Source organism: Hylaeus volcanicus, chromosome 8 (assembly GCF_026283585.1).
Source record: "Hylaeus volcanicus isolate JK05 chromosome 8, UHH_iyHylVolc1.0_haploid, whole genome shotgun sequence".
Lineage (NCBI taxonomy): Eukaryota > Metazoa > Arthropoda > Insecta > Hymenoptera > Colletidae > Hylaeus > Hylaeus volcanicus.
Genome location: NC_071983.1, coordinates 4,040,405 through 4,054,441, shown reverse-complemented (window position 1 = coordinate 4,054,441; position 14,037 = coordinate 4,040,405). Strand labels below are relative to the sequence as shown.

The 14,037-nt window shown below is 33.6% G+C and overlaps 5 protein-coding genes and 1 long non-coding RNA gene across 9 annotated transcripts; 2 read left to right on the top strand and 4 right to left on the bottom strand.

Annotated features, from left to right (window-relative positions):
* Window positions 1-183: 183 nt before the first annotated feature.
* On the bottom strand, window positions 184-2,681 carry LOC128881479 (elongator complex protein 3). Its single transcript, XM_054132540.1, has 9 exons — window positions 2,519-2,681; window positions 2,153-2,394; window positions 1,861-2,064; window positions 1,532-1,785; window positions 1,263-1,452; window positions 971-1,188; window positions 623-883; window positions 372-553; window positions 184-297 (listed from the first exon to the last, which is right to left on the bottom strand). The coding sequence occupies exons 1-9, from the start codon at window positions 2,535-2,537 to the stop codon at window positions 212-214; spliced, it is 1,656 nt and encodes a 551-aa protein (XP_053988515.1). The 5' UTR covers window positions 2,538-2,681; the 3' UTR covers window positions 184-211.
* A 133-nt stretch (window positions 2,682-2,814) lies between these two features.
* Window positions 2,815-6,659, bottom strand: LOC128881478 (solute carrier family 12 member 8). Of its 2 annotated transcripts, XM_054132538.1 has the most exons (11): window positions 6,434-6,658; window positions 5,975-6,361; window positions 5,727-5,907; window positions 5,501-5,646; window positions 5,212-5,443; window positions 4,916-5,117; window positions 4,606-4,840; window positions 4,205-4,525; window positions 3,974-4,135; window positions 3,727-3,905; window positions 2,819-3,615 (listed from the first exon to the last, which is right to left on the bottom strand). In XM_054132538.1, the coding sequence occupies exons 2-11, from the start codon at window positions 6,167-6,169 to the stop codon at window positions 3,456-3,458; spliced, it is 2,013 nt and encodes a 670-aa protein (XP_053988513.1). In that variant the 5' UTR covers window positions 6,170-6,361; window positions 6,434-6,658; the 3' UTR covers window positions 2,819-3,455. The 2 variants fall into 2 exon arrangements, with proteins under 2 accessions (XP_053988512.1, XP_053988513.1); XM_054132537.1 differs by having other exon boundaries at window positions 2,815-3,615; window positions 3,974-4,525; window positions 6,434-6,659.
* Window positions 6,660-6,788: 129 nt separating this feature from the next.
* Window positions 6,789-8,719, bottom strand: LOC128881483 (survival of motor neuron-related-splicing factor 30). Its single transcript, XM_054132553.1, has 5 exons — window positions 8,544-8,719; window positions 8,198-8,421; window positions 7,943-8,092; window positions 7,380-7,530; window positions 6,789-7,297 (listed from the first exon to the last, which is right to left on the bottom strand). Exons 1-5 carry the CDS (start codon window positions 8,580-8,582, stop codon window positions 7,154-7,156), a joined length of 708 nt encoding a protein of 235 aa, XP_053988528.1. The 5' UTR covers window positions 8,583-8,719; the 3' UTR covers window positions 6,789-7,153.
* A 152-nt stretch (window positions 8,720-8,871) lies between these two features.
* Window positions 8,872-10,503, top strand: LOC128881484 (peflin). The gene is made up of 4 exons (XM_054132555.1): window positions 8,872-9,178; window positions 9,335-9,509; window positions 9,611-9,889; window positions 9,989-10,503. Exons 1-4 carry the CDS (start codon window positions 9,167-9,169, stop codon window positions 10,078-10,080), a joined length of 558 nt encoding a protein of 185 aa, XP_053988530.1. The 5' UTR covers window positions 8,872-9,166; the 3' UTR covers window positions 10,081-10,503.
* A 373-nt stretch (window positions 10,504-10,876) lies between these two features.
* LOC128881485 (uncharacterized) lies at window positions 10,877-11,889 on the top strand. The gene is made up of 3 exons (XR_008458084.1): window positions 10,877-11,449; window positions 11,520-11,648; window positions 11,722-11,889. It is a non-coding gene; the product is annotated as an uncharacterized LOC128881485 (long non-coding RNA).
* A 17-nt stretch (window positions 11,890-11,906) lies between these two features.
* LOC128881480 (tripartite motif-containing protein 42-like) lies at window positions 11,907-14,009 on the bottom strand. 3 transcript variants are annotated; one of them, XM_054132543.1, is made up of 6 exons: window positions 13,811-14,009; window positions 13,469-13,682; window positions 13,099-13,364; window positions 12,805-13,028; window positions 12,522-12,722; window positions 11,907-12,425 (listed from the first exon to the last, which is right to left on the bottom strand). In XM_054132543.1, exons 2-6 carry the CDS (start codon window positions 13,657-13,659, stop codon window positions 12,177-12,179), a joined length of 1,131 nt encoding a protein of 376 aa, XP_053988518.1. In that variant the 5' UTR covers window positions 13,660-13,682; window positions 13,811-14,009; the 3' UTR covers window positions 11,907-12,176. The 3 variants fall into 3 exon arrangements, with proteins under 3 accessions (XP_053988518.1, XP_053988516.1, XP_053988517.1); XM_054132541.1 differs by having other exon boundaries at window positions 11,911-12,425; window positions 13,469-13,726; window positions 13,811-13,958; XM_054132542.1 differs by having other exon boundaries at window positions 11,921-12,425; window positions 12,805-13,007; window positions 13,811-13,933.
* Between the last annotated feature and the right edge of the window lie 28 nt (window positions 14,010-14,037).

Below are 14,037 nucleotides of genomic sequence, written 5' to 3'. Positions count from 1 at the left end.
TCACGAATGCGACTCGCTTTTGTTTATTCTCTCCGATTCGTGACAGCAGGTGGCGCAGGATGAGAGGGAGGGGAGGATCTCACAGGTAACCCTATTGCGGTATCTTTTAAATATTTCTAGCCGCGAATCACTGGAAAAAGTATAAGAAGAGAACATCAAAAGGAGGAAAAATAATTACATTCATTTTGTATCGTACGTAAATAATCAAAATTTATTTGCAATCTACCAACATTTTAGACATATAAGGGCCGTCGAGTTCGTAACCCATCTTTCTGTAATAGTTTCGTGTTCCGACGCCTGAAGAATAATTATCGTCATAGTACTTTGAAAGTATGGAATAATGAAAATAATTATTTCATTTTTATTTGTACCTGATATAACGGAAATTTTATGAGATTGATGCTCCTCCCGCGCTATTCGTTCAGCTTCTTCCATCAGTAGCATTCCAAATCCTTGATGCTGAAACTTTGTAGGATCGCGAGCATTTACAGGGACTACACTGCCATATACGTGAAGTTCTCTGACTATCGAACATTTATTTTTAAGTTCTGGCCTACAAAATACAAGTAAATGATAGTCAAATAATTCCGTTTCAAGGACTTTCCAATAATCGACATTTTACCTAAAGGTTTCACTGGAACACTTTCTCAATCTCAGTAAACCAACCAAAATATCCTGAGTAGGATCTTCGTACGACAAAAATGTTTCCCAACCGCCATTCGCGACGTAATCGCGACGTATGAGTTCTACTTCGTAAGGCTGTACTTTATGATGTATTTCTTGAATTCCCACTTCTCGAGTTCTTACATCGCGACAATCAGTCCCCAAATCTTTCATTCTTGCTAATGCTAACTCACGCAAATTTCCGTGTTCTACGCCCGAACTATATGTTAAGAATTAAGTTTGAAAAACATAGAAATATAAGAAAACATTAATAATATACAAAAGTAAATTGTTTAATTATGATTACCTAACTAAAGGCATAGGTATGTCTCTTTGTACGCGATATACGCGAGTCCAAGGCGGTATGAGAGCCAAAATACGAGCTATAAGATCGATTAAAACGCTTGGTGGATAACTTTTATACCTTCCAGTTTTCCATAATTCGTACAAACCAGTGCCACGTATAACTAATGTCGGATAAATTTTTAAACCGTCTGCTCTGAAAGCAGGATTTTCAAAAAATTCCTGAAAATGCACTAAATTTAAACTGAACAAAATTCTGTAAAAGTGGGAAAACTAATATCAGAAATATAACCCACGATGAATTGATTAACATCTCTTTCGATGTCCACGTTTGGTAAATCCGGCATCATATGTGCAATCACTTTAAAACCAGCATCTTTTGATAACTGAAAACTTTCGCATACCGCACGTACAGTGTGCCCCCTGTTAGTATCTCGTGCTATGTCTTCGTATACGGATTGTACACCAATCTCTAAACGAGTACACCTACATGAAATTTTTTTCTCAAAAATTATAATAAAAGAATTAAAATTTATTTTCATAAATAATTCTGTACTACGCATACCCGTAACGTAACATGTCGGAAAGATGCTTTTTAAGACAATAATCAGGTCGCGTTTCTATGGTAATTCCAATACATTTAGTTCGACTTCGTTCGGAATATTTTACCGCTTCGTCAACGTTACTGCTAACATGTCCGGACAATGCGTCGTGCAAATTTCGAATGAAAAAATCTCTGTAGTCTTCAGGCAAAGACATAAAAGTACCTCCCATAACGATAAATTCAATTTTATCTACACTGTGTCCTAATTGTTTTAGCTATAATAACATTCAACATTATTGCGTAATGAAATTTTATTTATGCGGAAATATGTAAGAGGTTCTCAACCTCACCTGTTCGACGCGATGTCTTGTCTGCAAAAATGGATTATATCTTGCACGAATGGCTCTCATAGATGTTGGTTCGTATCCTGTGTACGACTGTGTTGAATACTCAAAATCTGAGTCAGGTCCACCAGGACAATACACGCAAATGTTTCCAGTCATGTTAATATGAGGACATCTGTGTGGCTTGCACATCACAGCCACAACAGCTATCTGTAAAAAAACAACAATATACGTATTGTGCTACAATTCAAAAAGCATACCTGTATATATGTAAATTGTCACACATTAAAATACTAACACCACTAGCAGTCCTAATGGGTTTTGCTTTTAACTTTGGGACTAATATGCTTCTGGCATCAACAGGTACAGCTGCTATAATATCAACTAATCTAGGAGAAGTTTCTAAGCCATACTTAGAAGCGATTCGAGTTTTTAGTTTATTTAAATCTACATCTCTGTTTTCTGTGTGTGCTTTTAATAATTCCTGTATAATCTCTCCAATTGTCATAACCATACGTTCCTCCTTACTCTCCTCGAAATCTAAAAACAAATAAAATATAACCACAAAATGGTAAATCTTTTGAATGTAAATGAAATGTAAAATGAACCTAAATATTCGATAAAAAGTTAAAGTATCATGCATCTTCGTAATAATATTATCTACCTCTTCTCTTTTTAACCATGATGAAATTATTTTCACAAACGGCAATAGTTTTTCAACTCCCAATTTTAAAAGCCTTTTTGTTTCTATGATGAAAAGGAATCAATTTTAGGTTATGCCAAGTGACACATGGACGTTTTTATCCGCAAACTTTTCCTATCCATCTACTGGTAACATAGAGTACTCTTCGGAGTGCTCAATAGCAAAATAAATTAATAACATTAATGAACACTGGTCCGTAAAGGAAATCAGGAAAGTAAATATATACAAAGTATTGTCTAGCAATCTATATTTATGTATTTTGTTAATATATACTCGTCTTTGCAGTGACGCTTATAAAAATGTTAAATAGCATATAAATATATTATCGCTATGTATTTACAGAGTATTCGTTATAAATAGTATGATATTGTAATGTCAATGTATGCGGCATATCTCTTCTGATATATTTATGTAATATTTACGTTATTACGATTAAATCCTAACTACGCGTTAGTAGGATTATAAAAGAATAAATAATCTCACATTACAAGACACAATTATTAAAATAATTTAGTGAAGATATGGACCCTGCATTTCAAAAATGCCTCTGGCAGTATGTTAACTGCATCAGATACATGTTGCATAAATTGTTAGAAAAAGTTAGTTAGCAATTCTTTGTCTAATTCAGCCATTTGGTGTACCCATTTTTTAAATAGATTACTAGCGTTTTTAAGGCTACCGTGTTGCACTTTACAAAAAGTTTCTTGTGCCTACGATATGAAATATTTTCAATTAGACTAGTTTTTGTGCGGTTAACAGCGTTAAAAATTGTAACGCTTCTTCTGTTATTTCATTGTATGGTACAGTATGAAATTAAATATGATTTTCAAACAATTCCTCTTGCTTGATTATTATAGCCATCATCAAATTTTCCTAATTATGCTGCCATATTTCGCGCTCAGTCAACATTGACATATTGTCCCGTGACTGTAGCTGTTTGATGATATCTTCGCCTGCCAGCAAAATCTTCGTTTTCTTCGTTCAATTGAGCTGAACATGTTTCAACACCTGGATGCGCTGGTGTAACAACAATTTGTTCGTAATCATAAACTTTTCTCCTAGAATTAAAGACAAACGTGTTCATAGTTTCTCAAAATATTCTTGCGATGTATATATCACTTAACCCTATTTCACGAAGAAATGATCGTAATGGCGTTAACGATAATTACCCCATAAGCCTCAATAATGACATCTTCAGCCAGTTAAAGAATTTAAATTCGGATGAAACTCCAGGCTTAACCGCAGGATTAGCATGACCCACGTAACTCCAAACAAGGAAAACGACGACAATATTGGCAATAGCGTAACCCCAGTGAACAAGAAACATAATAAGCAATTTTACGAGGCACTGTAAGATAAACACATGTTACAACTGTATTTGCATAGTTCATATAACGAATTTATGAGGAAACTTACACCTAACAGTGAAAGCCATCTGTTACACAAAGGACTGTACCAATTCCCTAACTTATTGTGGATATGAACTTTCCTTTCCGAGGTTTCCACAACGCTACCATTCTCGTCAACACTTGGCGAAGAATCTATGTAAACATTATTCTCGGAAAGGCTGGGATTTCTCTGCAAATAATTAACAAGTATTTTTTTCATTGTTATACAGTAATCAATTAAATATTTGTATATGCTTACCATAAGATTTTTATGTCTTATCCTTTCAGGAAACAAATTATCTAAATCATTATCCATATCCGTTATCGAATTATTTCTACTCGCACAGCCATAATTACGATCAAACGTTGGGGATTGTGTTCGGAACCTTTGTTCTCGAATTAATTGTATATCGAATGTTTGCGCAAGAGCAAAATACGCGTAGTCCAAGCATGCATATGTCAAAAGAAAAGGCATCGTAACAATTGGCGCGAGTGTGTTAATCTGACCGGTAATAATGAATGTTAATGTAACAATAGCAACCACTAACATTGCGTATATGGGTACCTTGTTCGGACCTCTCTGAAATAATCGTAAAATTTCAATAACTCAAGATCTCAACTAGTAGATAATTTACTAAAAAATTACGGAAATGAGCTCACCCCTCTTTGTAAACAACTCATTCCCGGTATAACATTCTGACTAGCGATAGACTGAAGAACACGAGGTGTGCCGTACATAGCACCTAAACAACTACTAAATGATGATACGTAAAGACCGGCCAACAGCAATACTGAGATTGCTGATACCTTTGACGCAATCATAAAATTCGTGAGAAGTGTATTGCGAGTACAAGTTGCCGCGAGGAACATTATAAAGCATAGATACAAAAGCGTTCTGCAAGTGGGTTGAAAATTTCAAATTAATTTTATAGCACATATATTAAAAATAATTTTAAATTATGACTCTCACCCAGTTCCTACAGCAGCCAGTGTGCCATTAGGAATATCAGTAGACGGATGCCTTAAATCTCCACTCATATTAATCCCGGCTAAGACACCGGTTACCGTCGGAAAGAATACACCAAAAACTGTAAACCAACTATATCCATCTTGATAGTCGGGAAACGTATTATTTCTTAAATTCCCTGACAACCAACCTTCAAAACCAGCTTCTACGATATTTACAGAATCACGCGTTATAATTTAAAACTACACGTACTCTAAGATAATGGAAATTGTATTATAACCTCTATAATGTTATCTTACCAACGTTCACGTGTGTAAAACTTCCAACCATAAAATCTACCCCAGCAAGAAGTAAAATTAGTAACAAAATAAATTGGAGTTTTATGACCCATTTGACACCAGCAACATTGATAATAGATAACAAGATAACAGCCGCGCATGCAAAACCGCGTTCTGTCCAAGCAGATTCTAACCCTACCAAACCTGCCATAGATTCTCCGAAACCTAGAACATTTAGCGCACAGCCCACCGCCTAAAAGAAAGTTTTAAAGTAATCCATCAGTAAAAATCACAGTAAAAATTATCTTACCTGTCCAAAACAATACAGCAGTCCAATAGATCCACCAGACCTTGACCCTAAGACGTGCGATAATAAAAAATAAACTCCACCGCTTTCTACTCTACATCGTTCGCATATTCCAACAGCAGACAATACTGTTACTAATGCGATAAATACTAAAACAATTATAAAACGTGTACACATTATGATCCTTTTGACCTTAATTATTAATGACACATAACATTATTATTATTACCTGTGGACAAGATTATTAGTATTGCATTAAGAACACCAGCCTGTCCTACTATCCACCCTGATCTTAAAAATACGATAACTCCAAAGATGTTAATAAGACAAGATGTAAATACACCATCCCATGTTCCAAACAGTACAGGTTGGGAGATAAAAAAATTTGATTTCCACCAAGGATCAGAGCTCTAAAAATTATGCATTTTAACAGAGGACCACAAACATTATTTTAACTCTGGTTAATTGTTTACTCACGTATTCTTGAGCAAACAATTCGTTTGCTCCGGTCTGATACATTTCAGGACCAAGTTCTTCATACTCTCCATTATTTCTGCGTGTTTCATTATTTCTTTGTATTTCTGTATTATGTAAACCATATCTGGACCAATCAATGTCCCTATTACTCGTAGCATCCCCATTTGGTAATTGTTTTCTTTCATTTGACTCCATGCTTTTTGTATATAAATACAATACTTGGTACAATTAATTATTTTTTATTAACAATAATCTCAGTCTTCTTTCTTCAATTCCGACTTTATAAAAGTAGCAAATAACAACTTAACAGACAATGAAAAAAGTTTCCTCTAAATATTTTCATATCTAGATCAATGTTGAAATAACACTTTTAAACAAGTTTTATAGCTGTCAACGCAAATATGATAAAATTAGTGATTTATTTTGCTATAATAATAAGAGAAAAAATATTTGATATACTTAATGTTTGTTGACAATCTTCATTAGAGGTTAGAATACGATTTTTGCACTTAAATGAAGCAATAATTATTGTAGGCCTTCACAGTAATATCGTAATTTAGAAAATCCATTTTTGTTCGATTTATCCACCTCTTAAATTACGTCTACCACTTGAAATATATCACCAACTGGTGACGTCTTGTTCTATAGTAGAACGACCATTTTTTATTTTTTTAACGGTATTAGCTATATACAGGGTGAGCCAGCTAAACTGTTACTGTGAGCGATAATGCCTAAACTATCGTAGATACAAAAAATCTTACAGGAAAAAAGAAGTATTTCTTGAGGTTCTTTATTTATTAAATAAAATTTAAATATCTAAACGTTGTTTGGATTTAAAATATACATTTATTCATATCAATTATAGATTATAAACAAATCATATCCACATAAATGTGTTAATCTAGAAACTCATTCATTCGTGACAATCATTCGTTTCAAGAAGGTAGAAAATCCAGATAATTTCGGGATTTATTGAGGTCATTGTTCCTTCATAATGTAATGTCTACGCACAATCCGAAAATACAGCTACACACTCTTAGTCCACGTGCCCAGATGAAACATTCTCACAACGCAAAACATACCTTTTTTCAGTTTTTTAAAAAACTGAATTCGGTGTAATATAACAATAATTGATAGTTCTATCTCACGAAATATTAATTTGTGTATTTACAATAGCATTCATGCTCCCCTCCTCCACTTTTCGCCGTTGCTAAATTTCGTCATTTCTCGACCGCTTACGCCACACGTGCCAATCCCAACGCGACCATTTACATTTTCTGGCGTTGCAAATATACTCTTCTTAATTACACCTTTCTTCGAAGACTACACATACAGAATAAAAAATATAAGATCAATAAACAATTAACATATTTCTATAATGTTAAAATTATTCGTCAGTGGATACCTTATTCGTAAATGCTAGCCATTTGTTTTTCTCCATTTCACGTTCCTCTTCGAGTTCTTTAAACCGCTGAAGTTTTCTTTGTTTCTTTTTTTTTAGATATTCTCGCTGTTTATTAGGATCTGAACCTGCTACTGCAGCAGCTTGCATTTTTCTGTAAATTAATGTGTCTATCATTCATAATAGTATCTACTGTGTACACATCTCTCGTAAAATAACATAATGTTGGGAGAACATTACTTTTTTATTAAAAATAAGAAATGTTAGTGATTCTATCCTATTACCTTTTCCTGGGTTGCAATGATGTATGAGAACAGTTCGACATCAAGATACAAATGAACAATAATGGAATTTCAGATCAAGGAGCATAGAACAGTGGAGTGATTGTGGTGGCCAATTGGGAATAAAGGCATAAGGAGAAAAATGAACAATTAGTAATCATTTTCTTTTTTATAAAATTTGCCCTGCAATGTTCCTCAAAATCTGATTGCTCAAAAACTTGCAAAAGAAATCAATAATAAACTACTAACAAATAAAGCTAATACATTATTCTACAAACAACTTACTTCGACTTTTGATCTGCCCAATCCGATGCTGGCCTTTTGGCTACTGATTTTAGCTGGCTAAGCATTGTAACATCTGTGTTTTTGTACTCATTAAAAGTTACATTAACAATACCATCTTCACTAATTGCATCTATGGTTGCCTCGTAATATCTGAAAAAATTAGGTAACTATGACATACATTATTAACCCAGATTCTATAGAATACAGTTGTTTCTTATTAAATAAATTGAAGTATATATAAGTGACAATCCTTACTTGCCATCCTCACTCCAAGGTGCCATACACTGATCACCAACCTTCCATTTATTGGCCAAAACTGCAAGTAAAATAGGATCTTTAGCATCCATGCCATTGGCTTGCCTTTTTTCCTGTTGTTGTGATTTAATTAAATCATGTGTCAGCTCTATTACTTCCTCGAGATCAATTTTCAATTTCAGAAGCTCCTCGTTAGTGGGGTCCGTGGTGAGAGCTGCTTCCACCTAAAACGATAAAACATGAAATTCGTTTACGATTGAAACTTCGTAAACAACGAAGGAAACTCCGAAAATGGACTCGCCATTCCACCATTTGGGTAAGGTTAAGCAAAAAACGATACACTCACCTGCTGGAGCTGCAATTTGTAATTCTGTAAATCGTCCATGATGAGCGTTAAATCAACAGCGAGTTAACAAACGCGAAAATAATGTTTAGTAGCCGTTCTTTTCTTTCCTAACGACTACTGTCAGAAAAGCAAGTAAAAGTGAACACTAGTGAACACCCTCCCCTCCACATACACGACTGATAAGCGTACAACAGTTTGTAAGATGGCGCTTAGGTTTTTAATGAAATGGTTAATTTTTTGACGCTAGATAACGCCACTAGAAACAACAAACATCGAAAACTGTAATTTTTTCTGAGAACAAAAATGCAGAATTGCTTAATTTCACTGCAAATTTAATTAAATAGTATTATCACGAAATTTTTACATTTTTAATTACTTTAAATGCATTCATTTTTTATAATTTTATTTTTATTTATAATTCGAAGAGGAACCGAGTCGACGGAGTCGACCCTGCGTTACCTGCGTAACACAAGCGTATATGTTCAATAGTTCACAATAATTGCGTTGCAGTTGGTTGCAGTCGTATGGCGTTGTTCGTATTGGTTCGTATTGTGTTTGTGACGAAACAAATTGACGGCGCGGTGCAATTAATGCCATTCAACAATTGAAGAAAAGCTTCGATCATGTCATACCCGGTAATTATATTTCTGTGTTTCATATTGAACGTGTACTTACTCGTCACGAATAATTATAATTTACATTTTTCCTTTACAATACAGTCTTAATTAAAATTAAGTCAGTATTTCTGAAACTGTGAGCGACGAATGCACAAAATTGTTTTCTGTCATCAGGCAACAATGTTCGGGGAAGCTGATCCTCAAGCTCAAGTAAATCCAGAAGTGCAACAGTGGTTTGCTGCAGTTGATAGAGATGGTAGTGGAAAAATTAGTGCTACAGAATTAAAAGCTGCATTAGCAAATGGTCAAGGAGGCACATTTTCAGATACTGCTTGCAATTTAATGATCGGTGTGTTATTTATATTGAAAATATGGGTTTCTTATTTTCTACTAAATAATAACTACAATACTTAAGAATATATAATTCTATTTAATGTTGCTTTTTCATAGGCATGTTTGATAAAGAAAAGCGTGGTACAATAGATTTGTTTGAGTTTCAAGCTCTTTATAATTACATTAATGCATGGTTGGGTGTCTTTCGTGGATTTGATCATGATAACTCTGGAAGTATACAAGAAAATGAATTGGGTGCAGCTTTAACACAAATGGGATATAGATTAAACCCAGACTTTATATCATTTCTCATTAAAAAAAGTGATCCTGTAGGTCATTCTTCTATAACTGTTGATCAGTTTATTGTATTATGTGTTCAAATTCAAAGGTTTACAGGTAAGTAGATATACAGGAAAATAATAAACGCCTAAAAATGTACAGAATATGCAAAAATAAAGTGGTGGTACATACAATGTTTTTAATTTCTTGTTACAGATGCCTTTCGAGTACGGGACACAGAACAAGCAGGAAAAATTACTATTGGATTTGAAGATTTTTTGGGTGTTGCACTTAACTGTAGCGTATAATACTTGCTTTTCTGAACTGTTATTGATTTTATTAAATTTAACTTCGCTTGTGTGAGGTCCATTTCTTCAGGATTAAAAATCAACTGCAATTTTAATCCATTTAATAAAAGGCAGTTATCTATTTTTCTGGGAGTAGATATAAATAAGTATAAGCTTCTATTTTTAACAAATATAGTAGTAGCAGAATGGCTATTTTATTTAGGAATTAAATTAAACATTCATTTTAGATGCAGTTTAAATTGCACAAAATTGGAAACGAAAGTTTTCTAATTTATTTATTTGTTCAATGTAGATTTATTGTATTTTAAAAATAGAAATTCTTTTAAATTAGTAATACTCTAATATTATGTAAAGTATTTTAGAAATTTGTTACAGCTTTGTTGTAAAATATTGTAATTTCAATAACAAAAAATATTAACGAAACGAGTACGTTGTTTGTGTAGATGACTATGAACTATACTAATTTAGTATGTAAAAGGTAAATTCAAAATCATCCATATAAAAATCATATAATATTCTGCCAGCGATCGACTCGCCGTCTAGAAACCAATACTCTGAAGCTCAATTGCGTGAGTATGAGAGAGAACATACTAATGTGCGACAAGGATAGACCTACTGTTTTTAGTAATGGCACTTGAAGAGTGTTACGTAGCTTTATATACGTTTAAACAAAAAATGTTTATGTTTTCAAATACAAATAATGAGATATGCAAAAGCTTGAGATAATTCATTACATGAAGAAAGTTTAACTTAGCGAACACCTTATTTAAAAGGTATGAAAAACTGTATTTGAAATATTTTGAAAATTTTGGTTCAAACGTTAAATTTATCAAACACATGTGTACTTTTTAAAATAGGCAGGCATTTGGTTTACATATTTATAGAAGTGTATCAATTATACGACAAAATGAAAACCTAAACTACGAATTTAGAAAATAAATCAATATTTATACTTCATCATTATAATTATGTAAGAAAGTGATTAGAACATCTAGTGAAATACCTCAAATGACAGTGATACGAAATGTTTTCGAAATATACATCACATGACAATTCCTTATTTATATTTTAATATTATGCATGTAATTTATAAATATAGCACAATAACTATTTATTTTGAACAGATGGTTTGCAGAATTGATAAATGATGAAAGAAATGTTTGGAAGTGTGACTTGACATTGTCTCATGCAAGGGAAGCACAAGAGAGAATACAAGAATTCAACAGATTAAAAAGAGCAAGGCATCTACTCGATGCTATTTTCCTCACAAATGAATTAATTTCAGATGGTTCTGATGTGGAAATATTGAGTCTTGCTGGCACAATAATAAAGAGATTGAAAGGGTTAGGAGTGTTTAATACACTAATAGGTATGAAAAGTATTTTAATTCTATATTTATTTTCTTTTGTATCTTTTTTAATAACAAGCAATTTTCCTAGAAAATTCAACCAACCATGTAAAAGTGTCAATGTTAAAACCCTCTCATTCTGGTATATATCACTGTTGTACATTCTGTTCAAGTGGTGGTAAAAAAGAAACTGTTTGTGGTTGTGGGGGGTCTATGCCTGGTAATACATTATTTTTTGAATAATACAAGAAACCTTGTTGTTCTGTATAGCAAACAAAACTATTTATTTACAGGTGGATATCAAGGTTGTGGACATGGTTATATTGGGCATCCAGGTGTTAGTCATTGGTCGTGTTGTGGATCCATTTTGAGACATGGACATTGCTTAGCTCTTCCAAGGCACAAATTCCAACTGTTACTTTGACGCTGTTGGTTTCAAATAAATTTTATTTTTTCATAAATACATGTTATTAATTTTGTACATAATCCTTTATTGCATACAAATGGTGAAATATCATTATACATATATTTTATACAAATATTTGTTCCCAAACCATTAATTAAATAATGGAATAATTTTCTGTTTTTTACCCCATTTCTTGTATATAACACAGAAATGCTTAAATTGCACCTCAAATGACAGTCTCAATATATTGTGATCTTAGTCTAGCAAATTTTAATTTGTACCATCACATGACAATTCATACTTCTATCTAGCTTGCTTTTTATGCTAACTAGTACCATACTATCAACTATAGTACATTACCATTTGTTTAACATACCGATAATCCCTTGAAATGAAAGTATCTTTCATTTCTTCAAAGGTACCACTCATAAACGATTTTCGGTTGTACTGTGTCAGAAGTAGATTTAAAAGCGTTTTTGCCCTTTGCAATATCGATGTCAAGTACAGAGCAACCCTTTTCCCAGCTCCAGCAGCATTTTCGCTTGCATGACCTCTATGTTGTGTACTCCATATACATTCTTTGCATGTCACCTAAAGAGCCGAAAATTAAAATAGTAATAGGTGAATAGAAAATTTGCCCTACTTTCCACTATTATCTTAATTTTTGAGAAAATTTTTATCGTAAACCTGTCGGCATGCAATGCAATAAAACCGCAATGCGTGTGTAGGATGTTTTTGGCAGAGCGCGGTACGTCGTACTTTGGTAGCTTCCCAAATCGGCCTCATTAAGTGTTTCGATGGTCTCAATTCCATGACGACTTGTTGTTGATGTTCTATTCCACAAGCCGAACAGAAATTACGAAGGCACGTGGAACACTGAACATGTGCCTGAAAAGTAAAAACTTGCGTATTAAATACATTAGGAACTATCGAGTTTAATATTTCGAGTACACAAACTTATAATGCTTACGATAACTTCGTCCGTACAAGTGTCGCAAAGGACTCTATTCGCGAGTTTGCAGCGTATAGCATCCATAACCAAACGATGCTGAAGAGGATAATGTGGGGGTGGAATTGGTGAATTAACATTCGGTAATCGAAAGTCGCACAAGGAACACAATTCGTAGAAATTACTTGGCCGATCTTCCGACTGTACACCGTGTGTTCTAGTACCTTTCATGGAAGTATAAAGAGCTACGTTACGACAAGAGAAATGTATTCATACATACTTCCCTGTTAAAATGTTTAGTTTCAGAGTACTTACGTTTACTCATTAATTCTGAAACACACGGTGAACATATAGGATGCAAGCAAGGAAGAAGTCTTGGCTCGTGCATCCTTTTACTACATCTAGGACACTGAAAGTCTATATCTTCACCCGTCTTAGGAGAGAAAAGGATTTCTTCCTGTTCGTATTCGTTGCTTATTCGATCTTTTATATCATAAGACGCTTTCGAGACACGGTACATGGAATTTTCCCCATTTGTATGCCAAGACAATGGCATATTCAATTTTGAATAATCGTCATAACTAAGTAAAAAGAAGAAACGTAATTATAGGACATATCATCGTTGAATGAATCAAGCCTCTTGTTCGGAACCGCGGATAGATCGGATTGTATTATATATTCTTACCGTTCGCTTTTATCGAAACACGGTAACTCGGTATTAACAACTTTCTGCGTATCTCCAATTTTATTTGTTCGTTTAGGGAATGTACGTTCTTTAATAGGAAATTCGTTGTTCTCGTTTTCGCTATCCATCGAAGTCCTTTCACCGCAACAATTTCTTATAGATTGATATTTGAAGCATTTTACGAAATCCATGAAACACTCTTTAAGTTGTCTCACTGATCAAAAAATTGCAATGATATGAAAGCAAACCTTAAATCTTCTACAAAAGTATATTATCAGTTACTCGTAACTTAATATATTAGAAGATAGAAATGAATTAAAATTGGTGTAACAGTGAACTCACCAAGATATAAAGAAATATGTACTCTCTTGTAACATGTAGGGAAAGTCTCGTCGACGAACGTTACGAATACCGTTTGCACTACTTCGCGTTTGCCATAGCGTAATGAGTTAAAAATAACGTCAAAGCGAGCGCATGCGAAGCGAAATAATCGTGACTGTTTTGTACCAAATTCCGAATTGTGCTTGTCACATGTTCCATTTTAGATAGCGAAACGGAAAGCAGAAGAA

What these genes read in the sequence shown, in the direction of transcription:
- LOC128881479 (XM_054132540.1), bottom strand. An exon ending in GAGATGTTAATCAATTCATC is followed by an intron (nt 1,189 to 1,262) that starts GTGGGTTATATT and finishes GTGCATTTTCAG; the next exon opens with GAATTTTTTGAAAATCCTGC. An exon ending in ATACCTATGCCTTTAGTTAG is followed by an intron (nt 884 to 970) that starts GTAATCATAATT and finishes CTTAACATATAG; the next exon opens with TTCGGGCGTAGAACACGGAA.
- LOC128881478 (XM_054132537.1), bottom strand. Translation starts at nt 6,169, where the DNA reads ATGGAGTCAAATGAAAGAAAACAATTACCAAATGGGGATGCTACGAGT. An exon ending in TTTTACACACGTGAACGTTG is followed by an intron (nt 5,118 to 5,211) that starts GTAAGATAACAT and finishes TAAATATCGTAG; the next exon opens with AAGCTGGTTTTGAAGGTTGG. An exon ending in GATGGCTTTCACTGTTAGGT is followed by an intron (nt 3,906 to 3,973) that starts GTAAGTTTCCTC and finishes TTTATCTTACAG; the next exon opens with TGCCTCGTAAAATTGCTTAT.
- LOC128881483 (XM_054132553.1), bottom strand. Translation starts at nt 8,582, where the DNA reads ATGGACGATTTACAGAATTACAAATTGCAGCTCCAGCAG. An exon ending in TGGGCAGATCAAAAGTCGAA is followed by an intron (nt 7,531 to 7,942) that starts GTAAGTTGTTTG and finishes ATTAATTTACAG; the next exon opens with AAAAATGCAAGCTGCTGCAG. An exon ending in GGCTAGCATTTACGAATAAG is followed by an intron (nt 7,298 to 7,379) that starts GTATCCACTGAC and finishes CTGTATGTGTAG; the next exon opens with TCTTCGAAGAAAGGTGTAAT.
- LOC128881484 (XM_054132555.1), top strand. An exon ending in TGCTTGCAATTTAATGATCG is followed by an intron (nt 9,510 to 9,610) that starts GTGTGTTATTTA and finishes GCTTTTTCATAG; the next exon opens with GCATGTTTGATAAAGAAAAG. An exon ending in TCAAATTCAAAGGTTTACAG is followed by an intron (nt 9,890 to 9,988) that starts GTAAGTAGATAT and finishes TTCTTGTTACAG; the next exon opens with ATGCCTTTCGAGTACGGGAC.
- LOC128881480 (XM_054132543.1), bottom strand. Translation starts at nt 13,659, where the DNA reads ATGGATTTCGTAAAATGCTTCAAATATCAATCTATAAGAAATTGTTGC. An exon ending in TTCAGAATTAATGAGTAAAC is followed by an intron (nt 13,029 to 13,098) that starts GTAAGTACTCTG and finishes GTCGTAACGTAG; the next exon opens with CTCTTTATACTTCCATGAAA. An exon ending in ATTGCATTGCATGCCGACAG is followed by an intron (nt 12,426 to 12,521) that starts GTTTACGATAAA and finishes TCGGCTCTTTAG; the next exon opens with GTGACATGCAAAGAATGTAT.